Source organism: Aulonocara stuartgranti, assembly GCF_965226115.1.
Source record: "Aulonocara stuartgranti genome assembly, chromosome: 7".
NCBI lineage: Eukaryota > Metazoa > Chordata > Actinopteri > Cichliformes > Cichlidae > Aulonocara > Aulonocara stuartgranti.
Window position 1 is genome coordinate 54,688,459 of NC_138945.1, and position 16,051 is coordinate 54,704,509.

The window sequence follows — 16,051 nt, forward strand, 5'->3', positions numbered from 1 at the left end:
TAGTTATTTCTGATTCATGATTATTTAGGATTCATATCCTTATAATACTTCCTCTTTTCTTTCTTTTCATGTATTTATTTATTTGTTTTTGAAAGGGTCGAAATATTTTAACTACAAATATTCGAGCTAAAAAATAAATAAATAAAGGCATGGGTAAAGGAGTTTTTTGGTTTTGTTTTGTTTTTTGTTTTTTTTTATTGCAGGTGATTTTTTTTTTTTTTTAACCTGGCAACTCACACAAAATCCAGATTTGATTTCAAAGAGGTCTTAAAGGAAGCTGCCTTGTTGATATTTGGCTAAAGTTCTTATTGTTTGTAAAACTGTATTAATTTATATTTGTGGCAACATTTGCAAATTCGTGGCATATGCAGTACTGTGCAAAAGTCTTGAGTGACTTTATAATTTACTTGGAAAATTGGGAGTAGGTGCAGCAGTTTATTCAAAAAACCAAAAAGCAAAGCAAAAACTGAGTTTGTGCAATTCAACACGTTTTGTTATGACCGCCTTTATTCTTCAACACAGTCTGAACTCTTAGACAAGTTTTCTTGTTATTCCTTTCAGTAGACTTCAGGAAAAGTTTTCCATGAAGGACATTCAAAGATGCCCAGCATCCCTAGCTGAAAGCCAAAACCATGACAGAGCCACCACCGTGTTTCACAGATGGCCGCAGACGCTCACTGTTGTACTTGTTTCTTGACCTCCTACATACATACCGAAGATTATTTAAATTTGGATTCATCACACTACGAGGCCTGATTTTAAATCCAGTTCTGGTGTAATTTGGCGTGCTGCAGACTTTCCGTCCTTGTTTCCTGCTTTTAATAGCCACCCTTCCACTGAGACCATTTCTGGCATGACTTTCAGATTCTTCTTCACTTGTCCAGTTTCCTCGCATTACTTAAAGACACACAGCACACCATGCCAAGATACACCAGCAAATAGTTCTTTGGTGCAAAAAGCTTCATCCCTGTCAAATTTTGCTTGGTAGTTTTCATAAATTCGAGAAAGGACAGGGAACAAAATATGTGATTTTTTCACAGTAACAAAGTGACTAAAATACAGTCGGTTTCTTGCTATGCCGCGTGTAGACAGAACACTAGTTTATCACTTGAATAAATGCTTTTTAAATGCTCGAATGACTCTTAGGTCAGTGTTAAATAAAAATAATAATAATAGTAAATCTGAAAATGGTAACTACAAGGACTAGACTAAAGATGAGTGAAAAAGACAGAACTGGGAGTAAAATTCATTGAAAAAGACATTTATTGCTACAATATAATTTTGACACATGCCTGTAGGCTAGTTCAAACTGTACACATACTGTACATGTTATGATAAGAGTATTTCAGATCATTCAGGATTAATATTTTTTTTTAAATTTGTATTATCGTTTCAGCAGAGTGAGAAGCAAGACATCAATCATCCTGTAACATTGTATTGCTCAGAGGTTGAACTGTAGCTACATCTAGTAAACTGCACAAAAAAAAAGAAAAAAAAGTGTTACCTCGTGTAAAATCGGAGACAAAAGCAAATACACATCATCAAATTCACAACATTTGTATAAAAGATAACTTATATAACTTAGAAAACAAATGAAAGGTTCTATTAAAAACTCAAACATGCAAAGATCTTGTTTGACTACGTGTGAAGAGCAGTGATTACACTGAGAAGAAGAGGGCTCCTGTCCACCAGTGTTTCAGTAAGTGTAATCTTTTAAGAGTGCAAGAACACAAATAACATTCAAACAACTTTACAAATGCCGGATGTTGTCCACGTGTTAAAGAACATTCTTGGAGATCTGTTCATTCACAGAATGGTCGAACCCCTGCAGCAATATGCGCACGCACACACAGACACACACACACGCACTTCAGGACAAGTAAAATCTGCTGTCTGAACACACAAATGTGGGAATGTGGATCTGAGCTCGGTGGAAAACACAAATGTTTGCAGTAAATATCGACACACTGTAAAAAGTGTCAGTCAGAAACATACCTGGCTAAGCCAAAATTAAAAACTGCAGATGACACCTTGCTACTACTGGTTTCCATCCATTCAGATATAGTCCAACAGAAGGATAATCAATAAATATACAAAATATGTACAAAACATCTGCAGCGTACAATGCATTTGTCTGTTACAAGTAACGTTCAGGCACAAAGTTAAGAGTCAGTTTGGGAAGTTAGGAGATGATTGTTCAACTGCATCACGCTTTCTAATCAGAGAAGACCTCACTGTCCCGGTCTGAAAGTCCGAAGAAATGAGAAACATCCAAAACAGCTGGGATGCTCTTCCCTCAGCATCTGGACATCAAAGACAGGAAATTAATTTGAGGAAGTCCTTTACATTATTCCCTCAAATAGAAACATCCAATTGTTTTAGCCTTTAGTTCATAAAGTTTATTGCTGATATAAGGTGATGGTAAATACTTGATGGTAGACTCGATGTGGTCAGGTGCTCAGAGGTGGCCCATGGGGTTCGCCGGGTCTGTCAGATTGGGATGAAAAGCAAGATGCATGGACTGTGGGTCCGTCATGACAGCAGACGCCTTCTCTTCTTCTCTCCTCCGCAGACACGCTGCCTTCGGGTTCAGATTCCTCTCTGTGGAGTCCAACAAATAACACGTTAGCATAAGACTAAAATAGGAAACACTGGGAGTACATACTCGTTATTGTATTTATGCAACAGTGGTACAGATGTTGGGAATCTGCTTTAGAAAAATAATAGAAGCTAGAAACTTTATAAGTCATCCTTACAGACGTTTTCATGTTAACTATGAAGCTTCTCTTATTAGCAACAGGTCAAATTACAACATGCAGCACAGAAAGCATCGTCTCCAGAGAATAAGAACTGTTTATAGTTTATTGCTGGATGATTAATGATTAAATAAAGGTTTAATAAAATAAAAATAAATATTTTTTTCTGGAGCTTCCCTTAGCCTTGTAGCATCTCCCAGCTTTTTTATTTTTTGCTTATTTCATGCTGTCACCTATTCAGTTATAATTTAGTGATAAAAAGCAGCTAAAAGGGGGAAAAAATAATAAAAGCTCGATATTTCTTGCACAGCAGGCAGACTAAGCGAACTGAGATGGCATTTAGTATTTAAACAGCCACATATTTTCCCTTCAGCGGCCGATGGGGCTGCATCAGGGCCTCTTTAACAAGAGGACACAAGCACACCTCAAGATATATGCTAGTGTTGCTTCCCATCTGCTAACTGTGTAAATAGGCTGTTTGATTGCAGATTCTCACTCACAGATCTTTACTGTCAGATAATGCTGTCTTTGCAGCTTACTGTGCTGCCCTCATGTGGCCAAATATATATATATATATAAATTCATTCAATTTTAACCAGAAGCAGTAAAGGAAAAATATGTCTAAATAGACTAAAGGAGTTTTCTGTGGATAACTGACTGAAGCCTAGTTTTCATCGTGGGTGTGCCATCATCATCTGCCTCCCTGCAGCAAACACGCACTGACCTCTGACTTGTTGTTCCAAGCTGAGGATCACCGCCACAGCCTGGTGGAGGACCAGCAGCTTGGTCTGCGGCTTCTCACTCTTCAGGTGTAGTTGACACATGTGACCGAGCTCCTTGAAGGCCTCGTTGATGTCGCGCACGCGCAGGCGTTCGCGGGCGTTGTTGGCCATTCTCCTCTCACGCTCGCGCTCAGCCTTCTGCTCCGGACTCAGGTCCTCATCCTCATGGATGCTACGACATGAACAGAGGAAGCCCACAGGTAAAGGTGTGGCTGAATCTTTTAAAAATGAAGATTCATCTAATTCAAACCGACACTCCAGAAGAAGCAGAGAAAAGCGAAGTGAGTAGTGATGGGTCGTTCGCGAACGAAATGGCTCTTTGACGTGAATGACGCGAGCCGGCTCCTTATCGCGAGCCGTCACGTGGGTTTTTGTTTTTTTTTTCTTTCTCTCAGCCTCTCTCTCGCACTTTTTTTCCGCTTCACTCTGCACGCGAGCCTTGTGCTTTACGCTGGGCAGAGGGGGGAGGGGCGGTAGTTACACTCAGTAGCACAGGAACAGAGCCAGAGAGAGAGAAAGAGAGGCAGGGACAACAACATTAGAAAGGTATAGTAATCATCCACAACTATTTTCAGTTGCAGATGATAAAGGATTGAGAAAGTTTATTCATGCAGGTCCATATGACAGAGAATATGCATGTTCTTTTAGTTTTCATATTATAATTTATATTTAATTGTGTTATGGTTTGCAGTGTTTTGTGTTCTTTTCACTTTAAATTTGTGAAAGGAAAAAGCTGAAAATTTAAATAGTTAAAACTTGAAATGTGAATAGTTGAGTTTTGTATTATATGATTTATTTATTACATTTTATGTGGAGTGAATAAATAAAAGTATATTTACGGTGGCCCCTAGAGACAAAGCACATACAAACTTCAAATCACGTACGAACTCTGAAGCATGTACAAACTCCAAAACACGTAAAAACACGTACAAACTCCAAAACACGTAAAAACTCCAAAACACGTACAAACTCCGAAGCACGTAAAAACTCAGAAGCATATAAAAACTCAGAAGCACATAAAAACTCAAAATACGTACAAAAGACAACAGAAGTGCTCCAGGATGCTGGGCGCAGTGTTGAGCCTTTGTTATCTTGTGGCTACACAAGCCAGCAAGTACCAACGACCGGATTTGGTGTGTGGTAATAACAGGTAAATGAACTTTTTTTTAAATTATTTGAATATATATATGAGTGCCTGTGTATAAATACACAAACAATACACACATGCTTTCAATTGTGTAATTTAAGTGATCTAGTAGCTCTGCTTTGGAAGTTCAGTTCATGCTAGAAATGTGTTTTGGAGTTTGTACGTGTTTTGTCTCTAGGGGCCACCGCATATATTTATATATAAACATATATAAATAAAACCACTTGTTTTTATGTTAGTAATTCCTTTTGTGCATAATTTTATATTATTGTTAATAATAAATTAATTAAAGCAACAAAACAACCTGAAGAGCCGGTTCGGAGCCGAAAGAGCCGGCTCTTTTTAGTGAGCCGAACCGAAAGAGCCGGATCTCTAAAAAGAGCCGGAAATCCCATCACTAGAAGTGAGCGAGACTGCTTTCAGAATATATTCCGGGTCTTTCTGCCCTCTGCTGGCCGCTGTGCCAGGATTACGTGATCCAGTCTCCAGGGATCATCTCAAATCCTCTAAAACGTTCAGTGAAAAAAGGGTTTCCATAGAACAATGGCAGCAGATAATGTAATCAGCCGCAGATTTATGAATAACCCTTAAACATGTGTGTTTAAAAGAACCCATATGTCCATTCTTAGAATCACATTTAAACTATTTTGCTTTGCTTTTTGTTATCATCTGGTTTCAATATTTTAGAAAACAAACAAACAAAAAAAGAATAATGCTGGAGGATGTCCATATATGTCAGCTTTGATATCCCTCAACTAGATTACAGATCTAAATAAAAAAACATGCACTCAAGACATCACAGCTGAAGAGGTCTGGCCTGAAAAGACCTCTGGACGTAGAGACACCAGGACAGGAGCTCCAGTCTGTGACATTTTCAAGACATACGCTATCATTTTTCTCTGACGCAGGCCTTATAAATTTTTCTGTGACTCACGTAATACCAAAAGCATCCTTCGTCGTCGCCGGGCACACTTACTGACAGTTAGTCCTTTAATTGATAAGAGGATTGACAGAATATAAAACTGCTAAAAATTATCATTAATTTGAAACATTTTTGACCAAAACAAATGTGATCGCTTGTCTCTCAGGTTTATGTATTTTAAATTGAGTTCTTTTTGGTTTTGACTGTTGGGTGTACAAGTTAAAATCACCACAGTCACATAACAAATACTTTTTATTCTTTTTTATAAGGTTTCCCAAGATCTATAATCATGCGTCATAAATAATGCAAGTGCAGCAAAGCTGAACACAGACCTTAGTTCACTCAGAGCTAAAGGGGACAGTTGTAAGACAGTTTACAAAGACTGCTTTGTGGTTTGGGGATTTTCTTGGTTAACTCTTAACTGTGATGTGTACGTCCCGACAGCTGTTCTTCCTTCTTTAATTCACTGCGACTTAATGCAACACGAAGAAGAAATATGAGGCTAAGTTAAATAGGCTGGTCCAGACACAGCTGTTCTTGACTGCAGGGGGTCTGGCAGTGTTTTAAATGAAACAAAACGGCAGGAAAGCTCTTCTTCTTCTTGCGTTTGGCTTTTATTGTAATAGATTTTTAAAAGGTAGTTTATTTAAAAAAATATATATATATAGTAACTTTTTTTTAAATTACAAAATTAAATTAAAACATATTTTTTAAAATGGAATTTAAATTACTATTAACTATTCCAACCAATTTTTTTTAAAAGTGCTTTGTCTTCATAATTGGGCAGGGTTTTTTCACCGGCTTTACACACAAAATTTTATTTTTTGAACAAATGAACACAGTTTTTTTCCTTTCTTTGTTTTGCTGTTTCCTTTTTTTTTTTTTTTTTTTAAAAAACACACACACACACACACACACACACACACACACACACGATAAGGCATGAGTGTTCACCTGTTTCTTGCACTGTTTTCTCCATGTGTTTTGTGTTCGCTCTCCTCATCTGATCTCTGGCTGTCTGAACTGTGACCATGGCTGGTGTGCATTATCTCTTCCATTTCCCCACTTTCCATCTTAAGCTCTAGATTACTCTGAACCCCAAGTCCACCTGTGGGCGATCACACAAAACATAAACAACATTTTTTTGTCACAAAGAGAAAAAGTGAAATATACGAGTCTGGTGGAGAAGAGCTGCGAGGGAGAAGGGTAGCTCACCTCTACCTCCACCTTGCACAGGCTGTAGGGTGGCCCTCTGTCTGGCTGGGTACGGGTGACCATTTTGCGCACGGCCCTGGAAGGCGGAGTGGTTGTTGTTCATACTGACAGCTTCAACCTTTATGACACAGAGAATGACATAAGACCATTCTTCATGTGTTCATAAGTCAATGGTTAAGTATTCTGTAGACTGGGATTCTCTAAATGTGACTGCAGGGCTCCATAAATCTTTCTAAGACACTCAGTGGCATATAGTATCCAAGCTAGAGACAAATCGGCCACAAAACAACATCTGCCCTCTCATTTCCAAAGCAACCCTGTGCGGATCTCTCACTCTACAGAATTAATTTAATCTCAGACAATCTTAATCCTTCCCTTTAAACTACTATATACTCCCTAAACATACCCCTAATTCTCTTCAGGAATGATTCACTGACACATCGTTTGGAAAAAATAAAATAAAAGTGAGAGAATTTAATATCCCCCTCTCGCAGCGGATTACACTAAAAACCCCTTTCCCTTGCATACACTTCCACTCCAGCTGAGCTAAAATCCCCTGGTCTGCTCAAAGGGAAACATGGTGGAATGGGAGTGCACCGTGCTGCCTCCCCCTCTCCCTCCCCAATCACCCTACAGTGGATTTAGAAGTCTGCACATACTGGACACACAAGGACAGCACATCACAGCGCTCCTATTGTCCCCAGTTTCCAGTTTCAAGGACAGCAACCTTTACATTAGGAAAACATGCAGACGTAGTGGGTGGAAAAATTCCTGGAATTGAATGCCAGCGCAGATACACACACACACACACACACACACACACAACAGGGAATTTCCATGCACACTGCCCTGTCCTTCTTTAAATACTTCAAAGTAAGGGTTGTTAACCATTGCTGGACTGTGACAGTTGAGCGGCAGGGTGCTGGCAGAGCCCGGGTGGCCATGGTTGGGCTGGTTCAGCAACCCGTGGATGTCACTGGGCAGACCAGCGGTGGGGCCAACGGCATGGTTCCTTAGGACGTGGATTACGTCATCCAGTCTGTCCAGACGATCCTCCACCTGAGACTGAAAACACCAGGGGGACAATCCTCAAAATTTACAAAAAGGACTCTAAATTTCAAACCCTCTTGCCCAAAACAGCAAGACAGTAGTAGTAGTTCCTTCAGTGATTAAATGGCATTTCAATGTATTTTATTTGAAATTACAATATAATTATAATGCATTACAAAAAATTAAGTTAGATACACAAGAATAAAGGGCTAACAAGTCAAGTTTTTTTTATAGGAAACAACGTAATTAATTCAAATATACTGCAAAGTAATTTTAAGTGGTGCATAACATCACTGTAATTTTGTAAGAAAACAAGCAACACTGCCCCATCTTACATTGTAAGTACCCTGTAATTTTTAGAGCGTGTGCCATATTATGGAGCAGATTAAGCTAGCATTTCATATCTTTGTTGTATTTTTTGTTGCATCTTTATTTAAAAGTCATTATGCTGATGTGCATGATGGATGGTCTTTTCATCCACCTATTTAATAGTAGGTATATAAAGTAGGGATTTAGAACAGTTCATTGTTATAATTGTGTCATCAAAAGTTTACATAATCCTGCAAATTTTGATGGTATTTTTTCTTCTAAGTTACAGACAGAAAACAGTCCTTGATCACATTTGGATTAAAAAAAAGAACAATTAAATAACAGAACAGCCATCATACACATCAACATAATGAATGCTGAATAAAGAAAAAGGCAAGATTAATTAACTCCCTCATATGCCCTGTGCCCAAATAAATACTGCATATTTATTATGTAAGATGGCAAAATATTGTTTGTTTTTCTGCAACATTACCAGGAAATTACACACTATTTAAAATTACTTGAAGTGTAATTATTGCGCTATTTCCTTTAAAACCTGACTTGTTATCCACCTTAAAGTATTTGTAGGTAAATATAATTACATTGTAATTTCAAATTAAATACACTGAAATTACATTTGATTTAATTAATTACAGGGGAATTACACCTGAGCCGTGGGCTGTATTATAAAATGTTATCACAAGTTATAACCAAGCCAAAACCTTATAATGTTGTTTACAACATTATAAATGTTAAAAAGACAATTTCTGTCTTTTTGAAGAACAACTCAAAGTTGGGTGATTTTATTTTAATTTTTTAAATAACTCATCTGCCCGATACTAGAATTATGGGTGTGCTCTCCTGGATCAACAGGTGTCCCTGCACAGCTGGAACCAACGGACACCTGCTAGGCCTCTCCTCTGCTAACTGGAGAAACTGAACTGGACCTCTGTTTGTGTTGTTGGTATCTTTTGGGGCGTTTCAATGCCCTTTTCTTGGAAATAATAAGGCCCGCTGTGAGGTACAAGAAGCTTGTGCTTTAATTTTGATTAGGGGTTTATTACCTGCTATTTTGTGTTATTAATCTTTGGCTTAAGTTGTTTCTCAAAGAAACATCACCAAAAGTCAAACCTTTAATGGCACCAAATAGTTTCAACATTATCAGAATTGTTATATCGGCATGAAATAAGCTGAAGTTGGCACATGTGCACACCCACTTTAATCTTTCTTATAATATACCAGATATTTCACAAGGCCACCTCTGTGATGTCTAGACGTAACTCAATAAATAATCAAAGTTTCAGTGATATCAGATTACTTCCTTACCAACGATATTAGCGAAGACTCATAATGTGGTGAGACTGGTGCCTGAACTGAACTCCGTGGCCACATGTTGCTACCTGAGAAGAAGAAAACAACCGGATTTAAAACATCAGGGAAACAGAACATAGATGATGTAAATTATATTTCGCTGACGTGTGCTATGCTCCAGTTTACCTGCAGGTTCTGCTGAATTGGGCAGCGGAGACGGAGACCTCACCGGTGTGGATGAGCTGGAGGGGAAACTGCTGCTCGTGTGATCAGGGGAGTAAATCTAACAGCAGACAGCGACAAAAAGGAGAGAGGGGGAGCAGGAGGAGTGTGACCAGGGTGTGGATCATTTTAAAAGCACAACTTGTCATTTCTGGATGGGTTTTTACGGCTGCAGCCGCAACCTCATAGGCTCGTAATCTCAACTTAACTCGTGAATTCTGGTCATTTTACTTGTGAGCAACCAATAAAATGTCGTGCAGCATGAGAGTAGCTCTTTTTAATGTGCAGTGTCCTGTCATTGGCAGTGGGGGAGTTTTGCATTATACCACTGGGGCTCTCAGGACTTAGATCTAATAGGATTGAGGTGGTGGTACTTACAGAGGCCAAAGCTTTGCCCAAGGTGTCGCCTGTCTGTGATGGTCCTGATACATTTCCTTGGCTCCCTGAGACTGAATTTAAAAAAGAAAATATTTATTATACAAGATAAGCACGTGATAAAGAGCAGTTAAATTAGGGAAAGCATGTATCCATTTCCATTTTCTGACCTGCAGAGCTCTCTGAGGTGTTGACTGACTGAGTGCGCGAGACTGCATTGCTACGATGAAAAGTGGACATGGGCGGGAGAGCCCTGTTCATGTCCACAGCCAACACTGAATGTGGAGAGAAGTCCTGAAGAGTGGGGGAAAACATGCAGTTAAAAAAAACAACAGGGGTCAGAAAGTTTGTTGCTATCAACGCCCAAAGTCCCAGTGGTAAATCTCACCAGGTGACCGTGTGCCGGTTGCAGGCTGCTGTAACTCCCCGGCTGTGTTTGGTGGGTTGTGGCTGCTCCCAGTGCACCTTCATAGCCCTGCTGGTTCAGCCCATTTACAGCATTCCAGATGTCCGGCGAATTGCCCATCCCCTCTAAAATGAGTAATAATATGTTATAGCCTGCACTGGAGCAGCATCTCAAACAGCCAGACAGGTCGTGAAGCTCTACAGTGGCACTCTATGAAATCAGTGAAGTCCAGATTCAGTTAAAGCAATGCTCATTAACGTGTGACACGATGATGCTCAGCTGAATTTGCTTAGCTGAGAATACAAACGGATCTTTAAATAAAGTGAAGTACACAGACTTTATCTAATCTTCATGGTGCTTTTTAGGCATTTCTTTGATTCTTTTACCCCCAAGACTGAGACATCATAGTTACTGGGTGGATTGCCAATAAAATGTAATACAACTTACGCTCTCCGCTGGATTTTTGGGTAAGTAAAATATCTGACAACTACAATAAACACCAGAATAACAGACTTTAAAAAAAATTGTTCTGAGCTTCCATAGACAGTTTGAAAATCGGACGTAGCTTCCAGGAAAAATGAAGACACAGCTGAAGCGCCTTAAACCTGTATTTTATCTGAAGGCCACCAGATGGCGATAGCTGTGGTTGCCGAAATATTTTGGTCGTCTAGAATTCTATGAGAAAAATGACCTCCAGTCTTCATTTCTTCACTCTCCTGCTGAGTTTATGGATTTAGTCGCTCATTTTTGGGTCATATTGAATTTAAAAAAATTAAGTATTCTTTAAATCAGCATTAACTGTGGCATGAAACCACACACTTAATGGCTAACAAGTTAAGATCAACAAGCCATGATCACGTCCACACATTAAAAAATGTGTTTTTGCAACCAAGGTGGCTGATCTCAACATTTCAAAACACGACTCCAGAAAGCCGTGGGTGATGTCACTGTATCTATATCTATTTTTTATACTGTCTGTGGTGCACATATACCATCTATCTACCTCGCAATGAATTATGATGAGTCCAAACGTCCAAACCAATAAGGCTCAGCTGTATTGCAGGCTAATGAGTTAATGTTTGAGTTAACCTGAGATGATGAACATGGCAAACATTATGTTTAATGAACTTAATAGCACGGCTAGCACGGCTGTAGACTGTTCTGACCTCTTCACACCAAAACAACCAAAACTTTAAGGAGTGACAGTAACTGATGCAATATTTACCACCGGGGACGTGAATCAAGGCAAGTCTGTGTTCATGTGAGTTAAAGCATTTCAACTCTGGAGAAAAATTTTCTTCATGCTACACTTTAAAACTGTGTTTCTCACACAGACTGGCTTCTCTCCGGTGAGAATCAGAAATGGAGGACACGTTTTTTTGATCTTTTGGTTTAACTTTGCTTTAATACAGAGACAGAAAAAGGAGTGAAATCATAGGACTTTTGGGTAAGTTGTGAAAATATGTTACGGTAACTTGATTCCAGCTATCAACTTTACTCCTTGTCCCACTGACTGTTTGTGGTGAATATTAATGGGTTTCCGGCGAGTACACCATTAGTGTTATAATGAATGCCAGTTATTATTGAACACCAATTTAGGCATTTGCTAAAACAATATTTCCAAAACCAGTGAGAACTTTAGTAAAAATAGATTTTTATGAGAAGACAGCTGGTGAAGAGAGCGTGTATATTTTAATATGAAATATAGACCTATAAACTTGCAACTAAAGTATAGGAAAGTAGATAGCATATGTAATAAAATAATAAACTTTTTAAATTTGCATTTATTTCCTATATTTTGTTATCAAAACTGACTGCACTGCAGCAGAATTGTAAAGAGGGTTTGAGCTCACCAAAGAACATGCTTGCAAACACATTGCTGGGGGCCTTGGGCGACAGATGTGAAGATGAGTTCTGGGTGGCGATGTCTGCACCAGGAGACTGCCCATAAGCCTGAAAAGAAAAGTAAGAGAATAAAATGAACTCTGAGCATAAATTTCTTTGTCTCAGTATCGCAAAAACCAATCTGACTGACACTAACTCGTGAATACTGTGAGTGCGAGATGAGGCAACAGTATTATGAAAACAAAGCAGAGAGCTGATGCACACTTAGAGCTATTGCGCTAATCCATAAGCTGCAGATCCATGCACCTCCTCATCCGGATTTAGGAACCATTCACCATGAGAAATCCCAGCCCTAATCACGATCAGGTTCGGCTGGCTTCAGAAGGCTGGGATAGGACACCCTCCCGAATAAAATTGAAATCCAGGTCTTCTTGTGAATTGTTCTCAAAGAGAAACCGAACAGATAAAAGAGTCTGATCCTAATGATCCTCTCCTGTTGGAAACCAAGTATTGTTAACGGCTAGTAGATTTAGACTAAACTAAAGCTACCTTCAGCTTTTTTATATTTTTAATTCTTTCTTGACCAGTGTTGATGCTGCAAACTGCACATATGCACAAAAAAAAAAAAAAAAATCAGACCAACACATGCTCACTTACTCAAACACACCAAGAGCTCTGGGCTGCACCTGCACCTCTCTCCATTGCTTTGATGTGCCCCAGGAAATGAAAATAAACCTCCCTGCGCAGCATCAATGGGGTGTCAGTTACCCGGACGACAAGTTCTGTAAAGCAGGCTATTAAAGACTCTCTTGAGTATCCTTGTGCGTGCACACTCACAGGCTCACATACACACACACACACACACACACACACACACACACACACACACACACACGCACACACACACACACACACACACACAAGCCATGACCCTGGCTGGCATGAGTCCCATGGTGATTGTGGGCTAGGCCAAACAGAGGAGCCCCTGTCGACACTGGGCCCGTCTGAGCCGCCATGGGCAGCATATGGCAGAGGATAAAGCCAATTGTCCTCCTTACCATCAGCATAGCAGGCGACCCGTTAATAATGGTCACACCCCCGCCCCAGCACGCCCTCTCTGGCCCCCACTGGAGAAGAGCCGTCACCATAGCACCCTCTTTTAGCATAGCATTGATTTATTAACCATCAATCATGGCATCACAAATGATAAAGGACTTTTTTTTTTAAGTAGCTAAGCCCCACAAGAAAAAAAGGAGGACATTAAAATACTCAAGAGGTTGACATTTGTTTTAAATCATCTTGCATAAATATTCTTTACAATCTATTCTTTACAATCTGTGTTTTTTTAGTCTATAAATAAGGATAAAGTTGGGGAAATAAAAACAAAAACAGGCAAACAACAAAAGTACACAGCATTACGATGCTGCATGAGTAAAAGCTCAACTTGCTATTCAGGGCCCACTCTCTGCTCCACCATGGCCAACTCCAGCCACATGCAACCAATTTTCTGCCTCTCTGATCCACGATGTCTGGATATGGTTAGTCTCACAGAGATCAAAGCTGCCTTTGATAATGGCTGCAGTGGTGGAGGGACTGCTCTAACATAGCGGGGTTAAATCAAATAGAAATAGCAGCAATCTGCTTCATGTCAAGATGTTTTCTGCTGCTAGGCTTGACTACATGATACTCTGGCAGCAAACAGGAAGCACGAGTTGATGCTTGTCGTTTTATTTTTCTCTCTTGTTAACCTTAAGAGAAAGATCACTGAGATATTACAGTTATACGTAAATAAATGCTACTAGCACTGTGTGCATGAAGATGTGTGTAAGTTGTCAATAACTCTCCTTTTGATTATGACAAAACAAACCAAGTGTAAGAGTAACACAGAAACTCTTCGTCCTCTTCTAACCTGCAACTGCAGAAGTTAAAGAATAAGCTCTGATCACGCACACAGCTTATTGAAGCACAGACACCCTTAAAATGTAAAGCTCTATCTCTTTGTTGCCCTTCATAGAGAAGCATGTACAGATTAACCCGTGGTGCATCTAATGATCTCAATAAAGCAACGAAAATTCTCACAAACTCTTAAGTTTCTCACAAAAAGAAGGAAAGAGAACACGTTTAACTTTTACAAGTTGTGTATGCAAATGGGTTTCCTGCTGATGCAAGTCTGCTAAAATCTCATCTATTAAAAAGAAAAGGTTATTCAATCAATGAGGGCACAGATACAGCAAACAAACATCTGAGAGGACAGTGCAAATGCATCATCAGCAAACACACCCACGTAACCTTGGGAGGGGAAATGACAGAAATATAACTGTAATATATATACATATATAAATATGTACTCACTGGTTTCATGTTGTAGCAGTGCATCAGTGAGTTGTTCCCTGCGCCAGAGACGGGGTGAGCGCAGTACATAACTCTGTTGGTTCAGTGCAAGAGTCCAGGCTCACGATACAGTCCACGCACAGCTCCTCTGCTCGTGTCTCCACTCATGTGTGTACAGTCCACATGCACTCCTTCCCCTAACCTACCCCTGCTGGTCATGCAGCAACCCGCAGACAACTTATGCAAATGAGGGCAGGACCATTTCAGGCAGCAGCGAGGGGTAGCCGGGAGTTGACGCTGTTACCGAGTGGACATCTATATTATGAGCAACCTGTTGTTGTGTTTTTTTAGTGTTAAAATAAAATGGTTGTGAAATAAACATGGCTATGAGATAGTTTTCTTTTTCTGCTCTTGTTTTAATTTTACTGTCCACAGTTTTGATTGTCATGGAGACTGGACATGAACAGAATTTATTTTAAGTAAAAAATAACAATCAGGGAAATCCCACCTAAACCCGAGCAAACACCTGGGCAAGGTAAAGAAAAGAAGAAGAAAAAACTACAACACTGAGGTTATGCTTGACTTTTTGTTCTTTGTATGTTATTGTGTCCTGCATGAAAAATACTCATGGAAGCAATCCCCTCCTCAGGACCAGAGAGCACTAATCTCCCGTTAGACAGGTAGAGGTTTCCAGTAAACAGAGGACAGCCTACCACACCCTTGTCTGACCCACATTTATAAATAGAAACTAGTCTTAATTTGTAGGCACGTGTAGCGTGAGAAGCTCCTCCAGCGGCTGGGTTAAAGGTTATTAATACTGCAGTCTGTCTGGGTGATGCGTAACATTAACAGTCAGACATCCTGTTTGAGGCCAAAGCCGCTGTCTGATGCCCTACAACTGATATTTACACCGGTGGTTCTTAAAGCATACAAAAGGTAAAGCCAAAAAATGTCAAGCCACACCTGTGGGGAAAATGGCCTATATGTGATCTGAGATGTTCTTTAATTGCATATTATTAGGTGAAGGCACCTATGACGTAGTTTGTTGTAGTTTTGTGCTCTTTGTTGTCAGGCATACCCACTGATCTGCGCTTAAAGTCTAAGTAATTTTAAGTCTAATTAATTGTTTTTTATGCAGTTTCAGCAGTAATGTGCACACCTAGACTCACCTCAAGGCACAACATCTGGGAGTCACAAATTCATGGGGGGAAAAGATTAATAAAGCGAATGAGTTCTGAATAGTACCAGCAAATCTATGTTTTGTGATCTTATGTACACTGTGGTTGGCGTGATGCACAGTGTGGCACACTGTCCTGGCACAGCTTTTTGGCTCAAAGAGCCCTCACTAGAATCCAATCAAATAATTCCAAGCGAGACAGC

At 39.7% G+C, this 16,051-nt stretch overlaps 1 protein-coding gene across 1 annotated transcript; it reads right to left on the reverse strand.

Annotated features, from left to right (window-relative positions):
* Positions 1 to 1,245: 1,245 nt before the first annotated feature.
* LOC309710254 (transcription factor 12-like) lies at positions 1,246 to 14,901 on the reverse strand. The gene is made up of 13 exons (XM_082539551.1): positions 14,693 to 14,901; positions 12,349 to 12,448; positions 10,478 to 10,620; positions 10,260 to 10,383; positions 10,093 to 10,163; positions 9,679 to 9,775; positions 9,508 to 9,581; positions 7,711 to 7,887; positions 6,823 to 6,940; positions 6,562 to 6,715; positions 3,481 to 3,710; positions 2,430 to 2,601; positions 1,246 to 2,303 (listed from the first exon to the last, which is right to left on the reverse strand). Exons 1-12 carry the CDS (start codon positions 14,759 to 14,761, stop codon positions 2,459 to 2,461), a joined length of 1,500 nt encoding a protein of 499 aa, XP_082395677.1. The 5' UTR covers positions 14,762 to 14,901; the 3' UTR covers positions 1,246 to 2,303; positions 2,430 to 2,458.
* Between the last annotated feature and the right edge of the window lie 1,150 nt (positions 14,902 to 16,051).

Bases quoted from the DNA above. Each gene is read 5' to 3' on its own strand.
- LOC309710254 (XM_082539551.1), bottom strand. From the start codon at position 14,761: ATGTACTGCGCTCACCCCGTCTCTGGCGCAGGGAACAACTCACTGATG. The intron at 10,164-10,259 runs GTCAGAAAATGG...TTTTAAATTCAG, and splicing joins CACCTCAGAGAGCTCTGCAG to TCTCAGGGAGCCAAGGAAAT. The intron at 6,941-7,710 runs GTTAACAACCCT...TGTGTCATAAAG, and splicing joins ACTGTCACAGTCCAGCAATG to GTTGAAGCTGTCAGTATGAA.